At 41.2% G+C, this 21,165-nt stretch overlaps 2 protein-coding genes across 3 annotated transcripts; both read left to right on the plus strand.

The window, feature by feature from the left end:
• The first annotated feature begins 5,149 nt into the window (after positions 1–5,149).
• Positions 5,150–13,318, plus strand: prmt1 (protein arginine methyltransferase 1). Of its 2 annotated transcripts, none has more exons than XM_080446834.1 (10): positions 5,150–5,213; positions 7,533–7,622; positions 7,761–7,916; positions 8,209–8,272; positions 8,682–8,824; positions 9,131–9,218; positions 10,040–10,155; positions 10,528–10,678; positions 11,435–11,556; positions 11,737–13,318. In XM_080446834.1, the coding sequence occupies exons 1-10, from the start codon at positions 5,187–5,189 to the stop codon at positions 11,818–11,820; spliced, it is 1,041 nt and encodes a 346-aa protein (XP_080302960.1). In that variant the 5' UTR covers positions 5,150–5,186; the 3' UTR covers positions 11,821–13,318. The 2 variants fall into 2 exon arrangements, with proteins under 2 accessions (XP_080302960.1, XP_080302959.1); XM_080446833.1 differs by having other exon boundaries at positions 5,153–5,213; positions 7,524–7,622.
• Positions 13,319–16,524: 3,206 nt separating this feature from the next.
• Positions 16,525–19,258, plus strand: LOC308098466 (heat shock 70 kDa protein 1). The gene is made up of 2 exons (XM_080446831.1): positions 16,525–16,618; positions 17,168–19,258. The coding sequence occupies exon 2, from the start codon at positions 17,181–17,183 to the stop codon at positions 19,098–19,100; it is 1,920 nt and encodes a 639-aa protein (XP_080302957.1). The 5' UTR covers positions 16,525–16,618; positions 17,168–17,180; the 3' UTR covers positions 19,101–19,258.
• The last annotated feature ends 1,907 nt before the right edge of the window (positions 19,259–21,165 follow it).

The raw sequence follows: 21,165 nt of genomic DNA on the forward strand, positions 1-21,165 counted from the left end.
GTTGCCCCGCCTGGGCTGTGTCGTGAGTCATGGGGTGCAGCCATCAGGACATGAGGAAGCTGTGGGGGAAATGTCATGGGGTGCAGCCATCAGGACATGAGGAAGCTGTAGGGGAAATAGGCAACCATTTTTGTCCAGTCATGACATAGTCATAGACTGTTTAGAAAAATAGTTTCAAAAAGTTAAACATTTCGAAATGTATGAATTATGTGAAAAATAATACTTCCTACTATCACCATTCACAAGAAATGTTGCGCTGATCAGTCCAGTGGTTTGGGTGATTAGCCCCGGAGAGACACACACACACACACACACACACACACACACACACACACACACACACACACACACACACACACACACACACACACACAGGGGAAGGGATGCATGCCTTGTGAGCTTGTGGATCTGCTGTCTTTGCTGCTTTTGCACAACACTGTCTGGAGGGATGTTGAAAAGGGTGAACTTCAGGAAAGCAGCTGGCTCTGATGCCATACCTGGGTGGGTCACCAAGACCTCTGCTGACCTGGTACCAGTATTCACCACCATATTCAACCTCTCCCTTGCCCAGATCATGGTCCCACTCCCCACATGTTTCAAGAGGTCCACCATTGTGCCTGTATCCAAGAATGTTTCCCATGCTGGCCCAAATAACTGCTCAGTATTCAAAGGTCTTACACGCCCCTCTTGACCGCTGAGGTGAACCAGTGGAGAGGGTGGACAGCTTCAAGTATACTTGGGGTGCACATTACCAAGGACCTAATCTCTCAAGAGACAGATTCAGCAGCCAGCAACTGCATTTTTCCCCCTCTTTTTTGCAGATGGGTAATGCCTGTGCCACCTCAGGCAGCTAAAGAAATTCAAGGTGTTAGAGAATATCCTGAACTTTCTACTCTCTGAGTATCCTGACAGGAAGCGTGGCTGGTATGGACAGAGCTATATGAATATAATTATGAAGGACAAACATCATCCTAATGGATAGTTTGTGATGATGCAAAATGGGAAGGGCTGACATGCCCTGGGCCCAATGCCCTGGGCCCAATGCTTTTAATACTCATTTTAAAAGGGCGGGACATCTTTTTGATGAGCAAAATGCTAACGCCCCTCAGCAAGGTGTCCGCAGGAGAATGCCGGCTCATCTGCTGATTTTGACTTCTCCCCCATCCAGGTATCGGATGTTATGCTTGCCCTGTCCACACTGGACGCTAAAAAGTCCTCTGGCCCTCATGTTTCACCTCTCCTCAAGGCTGGCAATCCTTGTGATGTCAATAACTATTAGGCCTATTTCAAATCTCTCTGCCTTGGCTAAGATTTTAGAAGGTCAAGTATCGACACAGCAGGTAAAACTCTTTGTTGATGCACACATGATTTTAAATCCCATGCATTCGGTTTTAGAACAAAACACAGTATGTAACAGCGTGCCTTAATGTTATTGATGACATCAGGGCTGCCTTGGGTGAGAAATCTTTCTGTGTATCCTTATTCATCAACTTGAGCAAGGCTTTTGATACTGCTGATCACCATGTATTGCTAAAGTTCCTTTCAAACATTGTTTTTTGTCACAATGTGCTAGGTTGGTTTAAAGGCTACCTAGTCGGCCGCACACAGTGTGTTAAGTTTGGTGATACGGTGTCTACCATCACCCTAGGTTCCATTCTAGCGCCACTGCTTTTTCTGTTATACGTAAATCACATATGCAGTCAATCTAAGCACTATAAGTATCATATGTATGCTGATGACACAGTATTCTTGTGCCCGATTGTGTCTCTCTGCAGCATGAACTGTTAAATAGCAAACTGCTATTAAATGGCCAAAAAAACAAGGATATGCTATTTGCCCCAAATAGCATAGTCACTGTTTGATTGATTGAAATTGATTGATTGAAATTTTTATTAGGCAAAAGAATGTAAAACAACACAGTTACATTTATAATACTTTTGTCTAAAAAGTCCTGCCAAAAAAGTCCTTGCGGACTTGTTTCCGTTGGGGTCCCGTGGTGGTGTCCCCTCAAACACCACCACTCTGGATGGATTATCCATTGAATGGGTTGAGCCTTACAAATATCTTGGGACAACAAGTTACATTTTAAACACCACATTGATTCTTTGGCAAAGAAGCTAAAACTCACGCTGAACTTCTTTTACAGAATGAAGTCCTGTTTTTCCCCTCCCTTTCGAAAAAAGCTGGTCGTAGGCCTCTTCCTGTCACAGCTTGACTATGGTGATACTGTCTATCGCTTTGCCTGTTCCTCAACACTGGGCAAACTCAATCCCCTTTTTCATGCAGCACTGAGGTTTATTACCAATTCCACCTTACCTCATTACTCTTTTCTGTACCCTGTATTCCTTAGTGGGTTGGTCCTTCTTAACATCTTGCAGGTTGCTACACTGATACTCTCATTTACATAGCTATTCTCTGTAATCTTCCATTTTACATTTGTTCTAAATTTGAACTAGTCCAAAACTCTCTCAATCTCAGATCAAATGCTTGTCTGCGCTATGCCGTACCCCCAACAAAATTGGAGGCTGGAAAAAAAGCCTTGCATATTTTGGGCCCTGGTCGTGGAATGACATGCAGACCAGACTCAAATTGGATCGCTCTAGTGAGTTTTAAAAGGGTTGCCATGGGCACACTTCCCAGACATTGCTCCTGATTTGGTGTGTAGCAAATGTTGTTGCCCTTAGTTTTATACTGGTCACTTTGTAGATTCTCTGTTTTTCCTTGAGCTTCCTAGGTAGCGAGTATTGTTTTTACGGATGTTATATGTCTGTCATTGTTATTGTCCTGTATTTGTTGTTACTGGCAGAGCTGTGTAACATTTATTGCCTCTTCTCTTGGCCAGTTCACACTCGTAAAAGAGACTTTAGTCTCATTGTGTTTTTGTACTGGTTAAATAAAGGTTAAATAAAAAATAAAAATGAATGTTGGGAAAGAGTTTTTTCCCCCTGTGGTTGTCAGAGCCCTGAAGGAAGAAATGGTCAAAAAACTACATAACAAAACAAAATAAAACAACTGCAATCTTGAGCTGCTGCTCAAAATGTTACTTGCACATGTACATAGACAAGTGAAACACGTGACTTTTTTATGTACGTATGTGTTCATTCTGCTTCTTTTGCACATTTGAACTGCTAATAAAGATACAACGATACAGGATATATTATATTATGCCTCTGCTCTTGCACATTTTAGACACTGACGCTAAAAATATGTAGTTGGTCTTTATTGCCATTCTACCAGTCTCTACCTTTATTTCTATTTCAGTATTAATACCTTTGTTTTAATTTTTGATTACTTGTTGTGTTAGCACAGTTCTGAGTAACAGGTCCCACCAATATTTCACTGCTTGCACAAGCAAAGTAGCCTTGGGAACCAGCGCTTACCAAGCCATGTAGCCAATAGGTCAGGAGCCAATAGGCTGTTTTCGTAGCATGAGGCAGCTTGATGTACAAGTAGTAAGTACCTGTCCGGGACTTACCTCCAATCCAACCCTTGATGCTGAGTGCCAAGCATGGAGGCAGTTGGGTACCATTTATAGTCTATTTTTGGGCGGTGTAGCCGCCCCTGTAAGCGGGGTTGGGACACCTCATTAGCTGTATTGTGATTGGCTCATTAGTACACCCCTAGCTGTACTGTGATTGGCTGACTCTATTGACTACTCTATTCAGCACTGTGATTGGCTAACGAGACACATGATGACATTAATAACCTATAAATAGGATTATGCACTTCAAAAAATCCATATTTTTTTTGAAGTGAGCTTCCATCACTATGATGACCACTGTGATGACCACACCGCCCACTTCACACTGGGTGTGATTTTTATAGTATGACTTGGCTGGGCATTGACCTCTGACCTCGTTGAACTGGTGTACAACTTGTCAGTGTAAGTGACAAATAAAACACTTCTAGTCCCAGGTCACTGTGCTCAGGTCAGATTAAGCCACAAAATCACAAATTTCAGTTGTCAAGTCCTCAAGTGTCAATGGTAGCATGTTTTAGTATGTTTGTAAAATGATTTTTTAATTCAGGACTCTCAAGCTAGAATCCAATCTCTCAGTGGGTTTTCAAATGGTGGGCGAAGTTTGATGAATTGAAATCCTATCTCTTATTTTTTGCCACACGATTTGTAGACAGTGGCTCTTTTTTCCCCAATGACATGTATTATTTTTGGAATCGTTCCAGTTAAATTTTGGCTCTAGGATTGAGTGACATCTTCAATTAGAGACTTTTCTATACCTGCTTTTATTGTCTCTGGCCCATTGCAACATAATTTCAGACTTTTATTTGTATTATTCAACACCAAAACTATCTTTAAGCTGACAATTCCCTCTCATATAGGTTATGATAAGTCATTGGCATAAGAATTTCCTAGAGTGTTTGGGTGAAACAGTAATATATCCCACCAAACCTTATTGCTCAATCAAATACAGCTGACTGGAAACATTTAAATGGTCTGCACATTTAAATGGTCTGCACATTTATAGCGTCTTGCACACAACAATTCTCACACATTCGCAGAAGCTGCAAATTTGCAAGGCACCAACCTGCTCATATAGGGAGCAATTCAGTGTCTTGCTCCAGCAGCTCCATGATGACAGGAGGAGCCGGGGCAGGGACTGAACCAGAAAGCTTCCTCTTGCCCCTACACTGAAACTTGGGTTCAGTCAGTGCAGTAACCCCAAACTAGAAAACACCTACAATCTATTCTAAACAGTGCACTTAGGCAGCATACAACACAGACAACATACTGTATTGCAACAGTACAATTGAATGGCTTTAGCTTTACACGTAGAAGCAGCCAGGATAATTAAATTCAACCACTAAACAAAAATACTGACAGCATTATCCAGCATGACAGTATAAAACATTACAAAGGCAGTCAGGCAATTGGTAGTTTTACAGTACTGTTTTTGACATTTTATGATTTGTAGTATTGCATTCTGTTCTTTTTTGACAAGCGACACTCTCGCGAGATGGAGCCTTCAGCCTTCCTCAAAACTCGAGATTGCGCTCACCAGAAAACAACCAATGAACGTTCATTCCTCTGAAACCGTAGGCGGAGTCTAACCAAATCCATCCAATCGTAAATCATATTTTATCTTAATGGGCGGGGATTGGGAGGGGCGCCTTTCAAGTGTGGTCCGCATGCTTGTTCCACCTCGCGCAGACACACAGAGCGGACCGAAATGGCGGAGACTACAGACACAATGGAGGTAAGTCCACATTATTAACGACTCTCACGAATACAAAACACGTTTCCCTGGGTCAATATGTGAGTTCTGGGACCGGTAGCGGTTTGTTGCTATGGTACAAATGCCGGGAGTTGTCGTCGCACCGGGTCGTGGTCCGCCGCATATACGCACTTGGAAACGAAGCATCCATTTTACTTGATGATTAGAGACCCCTGTTAACGTTCGTTTTACCTCGATCCGTGTGTTATGTGTTTGTTTAAACACACTAACTATTAATCGATGTATGTTGTGTATGTAATATTCAAGCCGTGTATCGATGTTCACGTTATGGGTCAGGTTTTGAGAGTTCATTGTGTTGAATGAATCACACCCATTGAATCAGTTCATACATATAACTCTGCTGGGACCAGTGTTGCCAGATTCTGCGTGAGAAATGAGTAACTTGGTCTATGAAAACAAGCCTAAAAGAAGCGACTAGGCCCCATGAGCGTTGGTTATTTGAAAATTGCCGATCTACAAGCTCAGTTTGGAGATGGCTATTTTCTTAAAAATCTTAAAGTTAAAAATGTTGACACTAATCTGGGACGGGTCACAAATTGTTAAAGATGGGGTGGGGGGGCCCGTGGACAAATACATTAATTTGGGGGTCCTTGACAATAGTTTTTAAATCACTATTTTAAACAACATTTAGGGGGCAAGCCCAAAATACCGCAACCCGCAACTAACCAATATTTACAAGCAACTTTACAGAAAAAGAAGCCCAAAGTCGCTTATAATAAGCCGATATGGCAACACTGTGCTGGGACCGCATGGGGGCTAACGTGTTAGCCGGTTAGCAGCACTATAAATGCTGCCTCATGCTCCTACAGAGCCAGTTAATGGTTCAATAACAGTGCTATTTAACCACCCAGATAACGGTATATGTCGACGTGCGTCTCACTGGTCATGCGTCGTGTCATGGAATATAATGTTAAAGAAGCGAAATGTTCACGAGTTTTAACGGTGAAAGCCTGTTGGTCCAGCTAACTGGTAGCATAGCATGATGATATAATAACTTGGATCTCACAATGGGAGTTGGTTGGTTTTAGGGCACAGATTCACAATTTAGGCCCATGAGGAATGTCATAGGAGGATTTTTTTGTTTTGCTAGAGCAGAAAATGAGTGTACGTGTTAATGGATGAAGGCGGCCTGCCTCGGCGTCATACCTTTACCAACCATGTGCTCCCATCCTTTTGTGCATGGATGAACGGCAGTGGTGGAAGAAGTACTCACACATTTGTTACTTAAGTAAAAGTATCAATACTGCAATGTAAAATTCTGGTATTAAACATTTACTGAGTAAAGGTATTGGCATCAAAATATACTTGAAGTATAGTAAAAGTAATAATAATCATCAAAAACTACAAAATAAGTCAAGTTTTCATATAATTGTAGTAGAGTAACACTGAAAATTGAAAATACTCCAGTAAAGTCATTTGTACTTGAGTACGTTAGTTACTTTCCACCACTGATGGACGGGAAAAAGTTGAATCATCTCAGTTAACCCATTGGGTTATGTAACTTACTGTTAAATGGACGATCTATCTGAGCTGTAAGTCGAACGGCATCAATATGGCGCCATTTATGCACGTATATTATCCAGAATATGATAATTAGTAATTGATGGTGGTAGTAGGCAAACGTTTTAATTGCATAAGATGGAACAAAAAGATGAGCATTGATGTTTTGTGAAGTTATAACGACCACATGGCTAATACACATACTGTACATCACTAAACCGATTATTCAATTAGCTATATTTATTTTATAAATTTATTTCTGTGGGTTGATTACTCATTTAACCTCTAGACTAGATGCACTAATTTACTGGTTTAGTGGAGACGGGGCACCCTGCTGCTCATTTCATTAATGCCCCCCTCTGCATCAGTAGTGACACTACTGATAGTTTCGTCCAAATTAAATTTGACAAATTACATAATTAATCACAAAATTGGAGTAGCCCAATGATTACTTATGTTGTTGGACATGAAATTTGGTCACACAAAGTAAGGGAAAGGTCAGGGAATTTTACCTTGAGTTTAGAGTGCGACCCCTTTTTATAGTACTGCTATAGGATGTACTGTTTTTTCCCCGTGGATTTATTCCACATTCTGACCATGATGACCACATCATCACAATGCTATTTGAGTTACTAGTCTGTGAAAAAGTTGTCACTTTGATTGCCTCAAGCACAACATTGTAAGATGATATTAACCGCATTTAAATTTCCTTTACTTGTCTGAATGGTCTCACCCTTTACCTGGTTATAACTTTGACCTGTCTTTGGTGAGATTTCTCAGGGGGAGGGCTCGGCGGCCAAGCCTGCTGCTGAAGACATGACATCAAAGGACTATTACTTTGACTCCTATGCCCACTTTGGCATCCATGAGGTACTTGGCTGTGGCTAAAGATGAACGCAACAGCTTAATCTTTGACTGTATCTAATGTGTGTTGTAATCATCAGAACGTACAGATTGTATGTAGCATGAGGTTCATTTGTGTTCTTGTCCTCTTCATGGCCACTGTAGGAGATGCTCAAAGATGAGGTGCGCACCCTGACCTACCGCAACTCTATGTTCCACAACAAGCACCTGTTCAAGGACAAAGTAGTTCTGGATGTGGGCAGTGGCACCGGTATCCTTTGCATGTTTGCTGCCAAGGCCGGCGCCAAGAAGGTCATAGGGGTAAGTAATGCTTCTTCATGTTCATCATAAAGACCACTCACTCTATAAAAGAGCCCTTTATACTGCTTCTAATCAACATCTCCCATCATGAAGTTACACTGCTATATTTAAGGAGTCATGTGTGGAGTTTGGGAGTGGCTGGAATGTCCGATACAAATAGCTCAGGAAAGCCTGCTATGCTTGTTTATAGTCCTCATGTCATGAGTGTTTATTTCCCTGTGGATGTGATGACATAATTAAGTGAGATGTTGCACTAACATGCAGTAAGACCTTGTTTCTTTGTGTTGTGCAGATTGAGTGCAGCAGTATCTCTGACTATGCCGTGAAAATCGTCAAGGCCAACAAAATGGATGATGGTGAGCAGACTGAAGGCTGATAGCCTTCAGCAAGATAACTTGTGTAGGGCTGCAACAGTTAATCAAACCAATAGATTTAATCGATAATATATTGATCTATAATTTAACAAACTGATAGATTAATAATTAATCCCTATTTTGCGCATGTCGTTATTGGCTAAAGTTTAAAAAATAATGGCTGATCTAGAGCGGTTCTTTTCACTATTTTTGGAAGATGCCATGTGCGACAAAATTAACACATGGTGGTTAATCGATACATTGCTGTATATAAAAAATGAAACGTGCAACTCTTTGCTATTGATAGAATAATCACTAAGAAAATAATTGCTTGTTGCAGCCCCACTCATGTTCATAACTATCATTCGTATTTACATGTTTCTGAACTCATCACTCATCCTCTGTCTTGAAGTTGTGACGATCATCAAGGGCAAGGTGGAGGAAGTGGATCTGCCAGTGGAAGGTGTTGATATCATCATCTCAGAGTGGATGGGTTACTGTCTCTTCTACGAGTCCATGCTCAACACCGTCATCTATGCCAGAGACAAGTGGCTGGTACGTGTGTTTTTGAGTCCCGATAAACTGCCAGCAGCAGTCAAAGCTTCTCCTGGCAATCTGTACTTCAGGGCACCACTGGCTTTTGTATGTGACTGTTTGTTACACGTTGCCAGGATGACCTGGCTGTGTTGTGGACTAGGGCTGGCAGTTAAGCAGCGTCTAGATGTTTTGTATCAGAATTCTACACAGCTGTTGCCAAATGTCAGGCCTCTGAATAGACTGGTAATCTGTTGTCCCCAAGTATATTAACTGTCTTTCTTTTCGCTCATGCCTATTCTTTGACCTCCCTCGTCCTCTTAACAGAAACCAGATGGCCTGATTTTCCCTGACCGGGCTACGCTCTATGTCACAGCCATTGAAGACCGACAGTACAAGGACTACAAAATCCACTGTGAGTGGCCTTTCACCTACTTGAACTGGTGTACTGGGTTGTTGGGATAGCTAACACATGCCATGTAAACACAGACTTAATTACGATGTTGTGCATTTGAACCCAGCTTCACCTCATTTGTACCATGAAGGCAGGTTATATGATAGGATCATAGTCGTAAATCAGTAGATGTTTGACCCGCCTGGTTAAATATATATTTATTAAGTAAATGGTGCATTATATAGCGCCTTTTTTCAAAACCGCTTTATAATGTGCATTACATTCACACACCGATGGTGGAGGAAACTATGCAAGGCACCAACCTGCTAATCGGGGGGGGTTCAGTATTTTGCTCAAGGACACTTTGACATTAACACAGTGCGAGGCCAGGATCGAACCGGGAACCTTCCGATTCCCAAGCTCTACCTCCTGAGCCACTGCTACCCCCTGAGTATTATAAACGGTAACACCATGGTTGGCAATGCTTAGTTCCATATACCACTATCGACATTTACTGACCATATAGAGCAAATTATCCATTTGGCTACTGCAAATGAGTTAACTCCAGCATCTTCAAATCTACAGATCTGAGCAAACTTAAGCTGAGCCGATGAAGCAACAATTGCTGTTACACCATGTTTGTATGTTGTCTATGAATTCTGTCACAGCTAGAGGGGTGGGGCGAGACAGCGGTTTGTAGTCCTTTTTTTTGAGTGTGCACGATATTGTTTGATTCAATACATGGCACTATGAACCTTTTTCAGAGAGCTGTATGGCCAAGCAATTCACAAGGACTAGGCAACCCATATGCATCAATCTCATGTGTTAACATTTCTTCATAGGGTGGGAGAACGTGTATGGCTTTGATATGTCCTGCATCAAGGAGGTGGCCATCAAGGAGCCCCTGGTGGATGTGGTGGATCCCAAACAGTTGGTCAGCAGCGCGTGTCTCATAAAGGTGGGTGGTTGGTTTGAAGTGCTGTCAGACTACAATAAGACCTTCAACAGTAACGCTGAATTATATTCTGGTCTATTCTGAAAGTGGCACGGATTGATGTATCGTCTACGGTGAGGAGTGATAAGTGGTGCAGCAAAGTTGAGAAGGGTTAAACTTTTCTGCGGCAAGAAAAAGTGGCAGCCAACCAGTAGCATGCTGTGGTCTGAAATGAGCATGGGTTAAGCGCTAAGCGTACACAAGAAGGTGATGTGGTTGTTTCAGACATGATGTATACACCCATTTAGTAGAAAAAAGCATAGAGGAAATTGTGCCATCACAGCTCTACTCGCTGGGTCTCTCTCACTGGTCCTCATGTTTTTTTGTCTGTCACAGGAAGTGGACATCTACACGGTGAAGATCGATGACCTGTCCTTCACCTCACCATTTTGCCTGCAGGTGAAGAGGAACGACTACATTCACGCCCTGGTCACCTACTTCAACATCGAGTTCACACGCTGCCACAAGAGGACAGGCTTCTCCACCAGTATGTTTATAAAAAAAATTGCAGTAGATTTAGTAATTCATCCATCTATCCTACAGTATAAACGCATGTTATCCGCCATCCTCGCTTTTTTCCCTTTTCTTCATTGTTTAGTCTGCTGCCTTTTTTTTTTTTTTTACCTCAAAACGGGTAAACTAACTGTTTGGGAGTTCATTCAGAGGTAATTTGTGTGAATCGTGCACTGCAGATCCAAGGAGAAAAAGTGTTTTTGTTTTGTATATCAGTGCAAGTCTTATATTGAAATCCTGCCTCAGGAAGTCTGAAAGTTACTAGTTAGTTGCCATGACACTGTTGGGGTTTGAATGACAAATTAATGGATAATAAGTTTGACTCGCTCAGCTTCACTTTTTAACAACGTGAAATAGTGCTGATCTTTTGATCATCCGTTGCAGTGGCGATTGTTTTTTCGTTGTGTGTGTGCTCTGTGAACTTCTAAATTTCACTTCCTGTGTGCCCCACATGAAGGAGAGGGGTTGGATATCAGAGCGTTTTGCAGTGTCAATCTAAATTGTGGTTGCCATTGTTATTACTCTTCCTTGGATAGACACTTGGCTTTAGTCCCACCTGTGGTGCTGATAAGCTAATCATTAGTCTCTCACAGCGCTCATTGGATAATAGATTTTTCAATTGTGAAGCTCCTGTTTTGTGATGCCAGACCATAATCAGTCAATTCTGTGGTGTGGGAGGATTTAAAAGTCTAGACCTAGCCAACTTACGATAACTTCTATATCTTTCCAGGTCCTGAATCTCCCTACACCCACTGGAAGCAGACAGTCTTCTACCTAGATGACTACCTGACGGTTAAAACTGGGGAGGAGATCTTCGGCACCATCAATATGAAGCCAAACGTCAAGAACAACGTAAGACCACAAATACTCATCTCTGCTTTCTCGCTGCTTCTGTGTGCAGTCTTAATGATGAGACAAAGGCAAATATTATTATGCCGATCTTTTTTTTGACAGTTCGTTTGCTTGCTACTGTAGCTGTCAGGACCCGCTGTATTTATATAAAATTCTGACATTCTGTCTTTTGATTTGCAGAGAGACTTGGACTTCACCGTAGACATCGACTTCAAGGGTCAGCTTTGTGAGGTGTCCAAGACCTCCGAATACAGGATGCGCTAGTACGCGCCTGTTCACCCCCTGTGTGTTCCTGTGTCTGTGTGTTTTGAGGAAGGGGGCGTGGAGAAAGGAGACAACAGGGTCAGAGTCTATGTGTGTCTGTGGGAGAGGGAATTTCTCTCCTTTAAAAAAAACCCACCATTTTTTAAGACTGGCTTTGTGTAATGTTACTTGTTAAGATGTTGAGTATATTTAACAAAAGGATTTTCAAATGTAAGGGGCCAAAGTTGTGTACTCTGGCAATTCATTGTGCAATAGTCGCTCCCAAAAAAAACTGTTTGACGCGGTGATGTCTTTGCGCGTCTTTTTTCCGTTTACATGTGACGTTAGCCTGTGCTTGAGCCCCATGTGTAACACACACATACTCTGACCCCCCCATGACCTGCCTGTACATAGCGTTACTGTTGAGTCACTTTGGCCCCCGCTGTATAGTCATGGACCTTGTTGAAATGACCCTACTGCCCCATCCCTCTACCCCCGTCTTTATTCCCGTTCTCATCTTGGTCGTAAGAAGCGCCTCCTCTACCTGTGTCTGGTGCCCCGGTCTGACCATAAGATGGTCTTCTGTCGGCTGAAGAAAGTGAGCCATCTGTGTATTTTTCAATTCCTTAAGGGTGATTTATACTTGGTTGTGCGCTGGTGGTGTGCACTGAAAATGGCAGAACTACAAGCTAACAACATGCATTGTGAGCTTGTGGAGCTGCTATTTTCAGATGAAAATCTGACACAGCCATGTATAAATCGGGCATTAGTGTTAAAAGGGATGATTCCCCTTCAGGCCCATAACAAGAGTTGATGCTGTAATGAATTGCTGATAGATGATGGACCCTAATAGTTTTTAAGATAAATCTCTTCACCCTCGTCCCTTGCAGTAAACCATGTGTACTTAGTGTATGGCATGATAGACTCATGTTTTAGAATCATGTTTTTATCTTCTAGTTCTAGATGGGCCTGCCCTCTAGTTACCCTCAGTTTCCCATCTGTCTTGGATCCTCCCTTGTTTGGGTCCTTAAGGTTTTGTGTGGGGTTATCACATCAGAATTCATTACATGCGCAAACTTGGACACCCCCAGTCCCTTTAGAGAAGCACTTCATCAAACTTGCAGAATTTTGTTTAAAGGGGAGTTAAATGTTCTTTTAGTGCTGGGCCTGAAAAGAAATGGACCACATACTGTAGATGTCAAATTATCCCCCAATATTGGTTCTCCAAGCCTGGTTTCAGTTGCAGTCCATCGGCTTCAGACTCTGCATCTCCAATAAGTAGCCTATTCAAAGTGTTTGCAGAATAGAACCCTGTTCATTGTGGGTTCAGTGAACAGAACAGTTGACTTGAAACGAATGTATCCATGGTCAGTCTTTTAAATGACTGGCTCCATGATGGGTTGTGGGAATGTTGGTAACTTGTTCAGAGTAAGGGTGGAATAGACCAGATGTTTTCTTTTTTTGTTAATGTCCTTGTCTCTGCTGCTTTTTTAATAAAAAGTATTAAACTGGAAAAAAATGCTTGTTTTATGTAACTATTGGGTATAAGTTGTAAAACTGACCAGAAAGGCTTCGAGATCAAACATTCCTCAACAGTATGATCAGAACAGTATTTCAAATGTTTCCTCTAGGGAAAAAGTCAAATTGACTTTCTGGTAGGTACTAGGTTTTAAAATGTATAATCTGGTGGTCTGAATTATTCATATTTGTTAGAACCCTTAAGAATTATTTTTTGCTGTATGAGTACATGGGCTGTTTAAAACAGGACAGGGAAAATGGGAGTCTCATATTAAAAGTGTAATGACCATACTGTATAGTGGAGCTTAGAGGATTGACCTCCTGAAGTAGTCTAGTGTGCTTATTAATACCTAGTGGTGTGTAAATTTGAGTATAGGAATCCTTGTGAATTGGACTGAGTGGTTTAAAGTTTGTTCTGATAAATCTTGCATGTAAACACCCACATCTATAAGATTTGAACTTTTTATTGCACATTGGCTCTATTAGGAGTTCAGAAGTGGTAAAGGACCTTATTAGTCTGGGAATAATCAATATTGATGATCAATGGCTGTTGACTACAGAGTAGTCCTCATGCAGTCAAATATTACAGTTGAACCATCTTGAACTTATTCAACCAAAATTCAAACTTTTATATGTGCTTGACGTCCAAAATGTTTGATCATCTTGGCCAGGTCACTCTTGCTAGAGACTTGATTTGTGCTGGATTTTGTTCCCACAAATCAATGTCCCCCAAAATCACAGTATGCACTGTGTATTATAACAAAGACATGTGCTGTACATGTTCACTGCTGCTCTATGGAATATGTTTTGAAAACTGAAATTAAATATTACAGGACATTGACAATGTCCAAATTGGTCTATATACCCATATATATATATATATATATACACACCATATGTTTATTTCATTGTTGTTCCCTACACTCCTTCAGCACTGTTCTCCATGTTTCTGGAACTGTAGAGAAAGAGTGGAACGTCATGTAGGTTAGGCAAATGGTAACTTTTTTTTGCCATCTATTTTTTTTATGAAAAAATGCCTCTGCTACTCTCCTATTATTTAAACACATCCCACATACAGGCATCTAACACTTTATATATACTAACATTTAACCTTTTTACTGCCTATGGATGGTACACATAAACACATGCACCTTTTTATTGATTGAGATTTAATGACAATGCACATATGTATAAAAAATACATATACACGAGTCGACCATCAACAGTATAACACAAAAAAGCAGTAATCTTATTGACCCTTATAAAATGTGAAATGTGTATGAGGAGTGTTACATATATCCTTCTAACGCTATGGACCAGAGAGCTAATACTCAGTATGTGTACAGAATATATTATACTATATAGTGTATGGACTATGGACAATACCACAGGTTCAACACAGGCAATCTCCATTTTCACCGCTAGATGGTGGTGAAGACTGCAGTATTACCAATGACATAAAGTTAAAAGCCCTAGAAGTGCCTGTGTTTCTCGCCGGGTGCAGTGGCGTGCGCCTGTAATCCAAGCTGCTGGGAGGCTGAGGCTGGCGGATCGTTTGAGCTCAGGAGTTCTGAGCTGCAGTGGACTATGTCGATCGGGTGTCCGCACTAAGTTCGGTATCGATATGGAGCTCCTGGGGGAGCCCGGGACCACCAGGTCGCCTAAGGAGGGGTGAACCGGCCCAGGTCGGAAACGGAGCAGGTCAAAGCCCCCGTGCCGCTCAGTAGTGGGTTCGCGCCTGTGAATAGACACTGCAGTGCAGCCTGAGCAATACAGCGAGACCCAGTCTTTTATGCTCCCCTTTAATACAAAGCTGTTTTGTGCTCCTGCTTGACATTTACATCGAGTACTACAATAGTACTACAATTGTGCCTGTTTTCTGCTGAAAATATCCCTGGACCCAGATATAACAATTTTAAAGTGGGCTACATCGTGACTCTGACCAATTCCTTTCTTTTGATGGTGTAATTTTAGGCCACACAGAATAATTATGCTGCATCGTATTTTTTATGTATTCTATATTGCGTTTGTATTAAGCAAACAATCCCAATGCCACATATCTGTCTCTTATATGTCATCATGATTTGTGTGCGTGGGAACTCATTTTAAACAAGCTTAGTACTTTTATGAGTTAGTTTTATTACCTTCAGGAGGCTGCAATTCGAAAATGGCCCCTGTCTAAGTCTTAACCTACCCCCCCCTCCTTCATTTTCCTCTTTTGTATATATATATATATATATTTTCCCCCTCTCGTCATACCAGTAACCTGAAAGCTGATTGTATGACATTCTGTATAGTAGTGTGTATATCTGTCTGCCTCTTATATGACATCATGATTTGTGTGCATGGGGTTCTCATCTTAAACAAGCTTAGTGCTTAATGAGAGTTTCCAGTTTAGTAGACCTTGTATTGTGAATTTGTACTTCCATGTACTGTTATGTACTGTCATGTACTATTCTCATGTCTTTCTAAATAAACTACATCAATCAATCAATCAATCAATCCAGTTTAGTAGACCTTGTATTGTGAATTGTACTTCCATGTACTGTTTCTCGTTGTCTTACTAAATAAAGTACATCAATCAAACTGTCCTAGGTCTTGTTGTTACAGGCTATTTACATTTCAGGGATTCACAGATGCAAGATCAACTGTAACAATAAAGCCCATGAAAGCCAGCTCATTATGGAAGCGAATAAAATCACTTGACATCCTGGGTCAGGGGGCCTTTTTTGTTTTTTGAACTTGGAGTAGAAAAGGAATTATCCATAGGCCCCCTGACCATCCTGAAGATTAAAAAGCATTTATCTTATTTCAGTAGAATTTTCGAATTTGCCATTTCATTTGAATTATGGCATCTATTCGCTTCCATAGCTCATCAGTCATGAGTTATAAATAATAAAGCTAAAGTCGTGTAGTCTTTAGTCGTGTTTATTTGTTTCAGTGTGTTATTCTCTCCACTTCTTCAGCATCGTGTTCTCCATGTTTCTGGAAGTTTAGAGAAAGAGCGGAACGTTATGTTGGTGACGTCATCACGTCGGAAGCTAAATGTACGCTGAATGCTCTCATTGGCCAATGACATCTGAAACGACCTTATTTTTAACTCTATGGAAACGACCAGAAACATCCACAGAGTTATGGAGATGTCCAGAAAGCTTTTTACACATATATATAAGAGTAGTTCATCAGCTACACAACAGACACAGACAAGTGACAAGATCCGAGGAACACAACAGCATCGTAGACTTTAGGAACAAGTGAACAGCGAGGAGCGACCACTTTTACTCAGAAACTTCTCAGCACAGTAAGTACCAGCCTGTTTCTGACACTTAATTTACAGGCTATTGAAGGAATAATGGGTGTAAATTATGATACTTTTTAATTTATTTGAATAAAGTGCAATAACCTCAAGGCTAGGCTAGGTAACTTATAAATGAATTTAATTTACAGCATGTGATTAAAAAAAAATGCATCAGTTATTCAATGTGAATGAAATTCCAGGAAGCCATGAGGAGGATTGTAATAATATAACTGTTGCAAGACATAATCTGAAACATACAAATGATAAAATGCCCAAATAGAATCAATATACACCGTACAATCAATGTAACTATAATAGTTAGGTAAATTAATATGTATATTATTTGATAGATCATAGAGATGATGAGTAGGCCTATGTTGTTCTGCACTGTAATGTTTTTTTTAAATATAATCAATATAACTAATACTTATATTTTATTATTAATACATAATTATATTAGGATACACATACATTATAATTTCAATAATAATTTATACATATATTGTTTGAATTGTTTCATGTTTCAAAAATGTCCCTCCTTTTTTTTTGTAGGTAATTATTCAAAATGTCTGCAGCAAAAGGTGTTGCTATTGGCATTGACCTGGGAACCACCTACTCCTGTGTGGGGGTTTACCAGCATGGAAAAGTAGAAATCATTGCCAATGACCAGGGCAACAGGACCACCCCCAGCTATGTGGCTTTCACAGACACCGAGAGACTCATTGGAGACGCAGCCAAGAACCAGGTGGCTATGAACCCCTCCAACACTGTGTTTGATGCCAAGAGACTGATCGGCCGAAAGTTTGATGACGCAGTGGTGCAGTCAGACATGAAGCACTGGCCCTTTAAGGTGGTGAGTGATGGAGGAAAGCCCAAAGTTCAGGTGGAATACAAGGGGGAGAACAAATGCTTCAACCCAGAGGAGATCTCCTCCATGGTTCTGATAAAGATGAGAGAGATTGCTGAGGCCTACCTGGGCCAGAAGGTGAACAATGCTGTCATCACAGTCCCAGCTTACTTCAACGACTCACAGAGACAGGCTACAAAGGATGCTGGCACCATTGCAGGGCTGAATATACTGAGAATCATCAATGAGCCAACTGCAGCCGCCATCGCCTACGGACTAGACAAAGGCAAGTCAGGAGAACGCAATGTCCTAATCTTTGACCTGGGTGGGGGCACCTTCGACGTGTCCATCCTGACGATCGAGGACGGCATCTTTGAGGTGAAGGCTACAGCTGGAGACACTCACCTGGGCGGGGAGGACTTTGACAATCGCATGGTCAACCACTTTGTGGAAGAGTTCAAGAGGAAATACAAGAAGGACATCAGCCAAAACAAGAGAGCTCTGAGGAGGTTGCACACAGCTTGTGAGAGGGCTAAGAGAACCCTGTCATCCAGCTCTCAGGCTAGCATTGAGATTGACTCTCTTTTTGAGGGCATTGACTTCTACACCTCCATCACCAGGGCTCGCTTTGAGGAGATGTGCTCTGACCTTTTCAGGGGAACATTAGAGCCTGTGGAAAAAGCCCTTAGAGATGCCAAAATGGACAAGGCGCACATTAACGACATTGTCCTGGTTGGAGGCTCCACCAGAATCCCCAAAATCCAGAAACTCCTGCAGGATTTCTTCAACGGCAGGGAGCTGAACAAGAGTATCAACCCAGATGAGGCGGTGGCTTTTGGAGCTGCCGTCCAGGCTGCCATTCTGTCAGGCGATACATCAGGAAATGTTCAAGACCTGTTGCTGCTGGATGTGTCGCCTCTGTCCCTGGGCCTTGAGACAGCTGGAGGAGTTATGACAGCCCTCATTAAACGGAACACCACCATCCCCACTAAACAAACCCAGACCTTCAGCACTTACTCTGACAACCAGCCTGGAGTCCTCATCCAGGTGTATGAAGGAGAGAGAGCCATGACCAAGGACAACAATCTGCTGGGCAAGTTTGAGCTGTCTGCAATCCCACCTGCTCCTAGAGGGGTTCCTCAGATTGAGGTCACCTTTGACATCGATGCCAATGGCATCTTAAAAGTGTCTGCAGTGGATAAAAGCACAGGCAAAGAGAATGAAATCACCATTACCAACGATAAGGGCCGGCTCAGCAAAGAAGAGATCGAGAGGATGGTGCAGGATGCTGACAAATACAAAGATGAAGACGACCTTCAGAGGGACAGGATCACTGCCAAGAACTCACTGGAATCCTACACCTTCAACATGAAGAGCGTTGTGCAGGATGACAACATGAAGGGGAAGATCAGTGAAGAAGACCAGAAGAAAGTCATTGAGCAGTGTGATCAGGCCATAGCCTGGCTGGAGAACAACCAGTTGGCTGATAAAGAGGAGTACCAGCATCAGCAGAAAGAGCTGGAGAAAGTGTGTAGCTCCATCATCAGCAAGTTGTATCAGGGAGGAATGCCAACAGACAGCTGCAGACAGCAGGCACAAGGCAACTCCCAGGGCCCAACCATTGAGGAGGTTGACTAAAATGAATCTTTATGGATAAAAAAAAAGATGATAATGCTTACTGTACTTACACTCAATATCTGTGACTATAGGTGGTTGCCCATGGCGTATTTGTGTTTTGTTGATCATGTGCATTCACTGTCTATCAATTGTATATGTTTTTATTTACAGTATGCATTGCTGGGCATTGCAGTAAAATGTGAAATTGAATATTTCTGGTGGCTTTGTATCTTTTAAATAAAAAGTATAATTATAATTTATAATAATAATCTATCCTAAGTTATTCACATTTACATTTAGCTCTGGGTACACAGAAAGTATCTGAAACCCAACTGAACTACATAGAGTAACTCAACATTAACAGTCGCCATTTGAAATTCACCTCTGAATGTGATGACCACAAGATGAAGAGTGATGCAAACAGACTTGGTTCTTGTCATATACGGTAATAAATGTGCCTGCGGCCGAGAGCTGGTATCACGGTAAATGCAAGGCGCCAAGCCACAGGAAGAGAGCCTTTGATATACATGTACTGTATGCAGACGCAGAGACAGAGACGTAACCTAACTTGTATCACCAACCTTTTGTGAATAAACACATTTGTATTGTTTAAAGAGGACTCCGTCCATCTTTACAGTTCTAACATATACCGTAAAAGCACTAACAGAAACTCTGTGTTACATAAACAATCCTTCCATCCTATTCCATTCAAGATGAGTCTGCAAATATCCCAATATCCGCATCAATGTTCCACTTTACCAACTCAATTTAATGTATTAAATTAAACATTGTGTTCATTCATGCTAGTATAGGTTTGAATCTAACCTATACTAGCATGAATGAACCATTAGATATATACCAAGAACAAATACATTATAATAATATTTAAGACCCTATACTGTACATGTCTTCATATTGATTGATGATTCTAGAAAACAATCTCCAGTGCCTGATAACATTATTAAAGTCATTGCTTGACAGTACCTGGGTACTGACAAGCAATATGCATTAGTTAAAATAATAATCATCATAATCATACAGATGTAATGTCATGTAAACAGGTCCAAAATTGACACTGAGGATTTTACTTTCATGTTTTGGCAACATGAGTTTATGTGACTGGGGAGACTACACAGTTTTAATGTGTCCATTTGTACTCTCAGAGTTAAATTAACAGGATTTGACTGTCTAGTGAAAGTAGCCATCAATATCACACAAGTGTCAGTTAACTGATGTTTAAGTGACAGGTGCTGAGAAAAGTCCATTATCATTCTAAAGTGTACTGGCCACCTGCTCAGACAGGAATGTGACTTGATGATGTCTGACCAATGACATCCAAACTAAGGTCTACTCTAGATACAAAAGAATGATTTGTCCCCACAGCAGCAAAGGCTATAAGCTGTACATGTAGATTAAACCCTTTGGTAAATTGTGTTTGTGCCCTGTGTATGTGTATGACTATTATAGGATAATGTCTGCTCTGCCTCTCAAACTAATTTACATTAGGGGACAAATTGGTCATCATTGATCAGATTAAGAGCATTATCACATCGCATTGTTGGCATTATGGAGAGGGACTCTTTAAATCAGTGATTCTCAAAGGTCTTTCCGTGGGTTCCAGGGGTCCCCAGGAAAATTAAGCAGTTTCAAAACAGTTTGAAAATCTTTTCAGAGTCTGGCCTAATGCCAACTTGGGGATCCTTGACCTGAAAATGTTTAAGAACCATTGCTATAAACTGACTACACTGTAAAATCCTTGGTACAAATGTAGCCTTTTGTACATTCTGAGTTAAAAATGGATAAATTAAAACTCTGTATTTTACTGCTTATGAATTTAAATGTCATTAAGTGTCATTCAGTCATTTATGTCACTTTAAATGCAAAGTTGATATTGTTTGTGAAGTCTTTGTTATGACAGCTTGATAATTAAACCTGCTATGTCATGTTTTTGACAGGTGAAGAGGGTAAAACAGCCACACACTGGTTTAAAGCCCCCAAAACTTATTTTATTTAATGCCGCAATGTTTCAACCTTATAGGTCTTCATTTGGCAAAATGACATTTGCCTGATGAAGACCTATAAGGTT

The sequence above is a fragment of the Gymnoscopelus braueri genome (assembly GCF_963280865.1).
Source record: "Gymnoscopelus braueri genome assembly, chromosome: 13".
In the NCBI taxonomy this organism is placed as follows: domain Eukaryota; kingdom Metazoa; phylum Chordata; class Actinopteri; order Myctophiformes; family Myctophidae; genus Gymnoscopelus; species Gymnoscopelus braueri.

What these genes read in the sequence shown, in the direction of transcription:
- prmt1 (XM_080446833.1), top strand. Translation starts at nt 5,187, where the DNA reads ATGGCGGAGACTACAGACACAATGGAG. An exon ending in AGACTACAGACACAATGGAG is followed by an intron (nt 5,214 to 7,523) that starts GTAAGTCCACAT and finishes GTCTTTGGTGAG; the next exon opens with ATTTCTCAGGGGGAGGGCTC. An exon ending in AGCCAAACGTCAAGAACAAC is followed by an intron (nt 11,557 to 11,736) that starts GTAAGACCACAA and finishes TTTGATTTGCAG; the next exon opens with AGAGACTTGGACTTCACCGT.
- LOC308098466 (XM_080446831.1), top strand. Translation starts at nt 17,181, where the DNA reads ATGTCTGCAGCAAAAGGTGTTGCTATTGGCATTGACCTGGGAACCACC.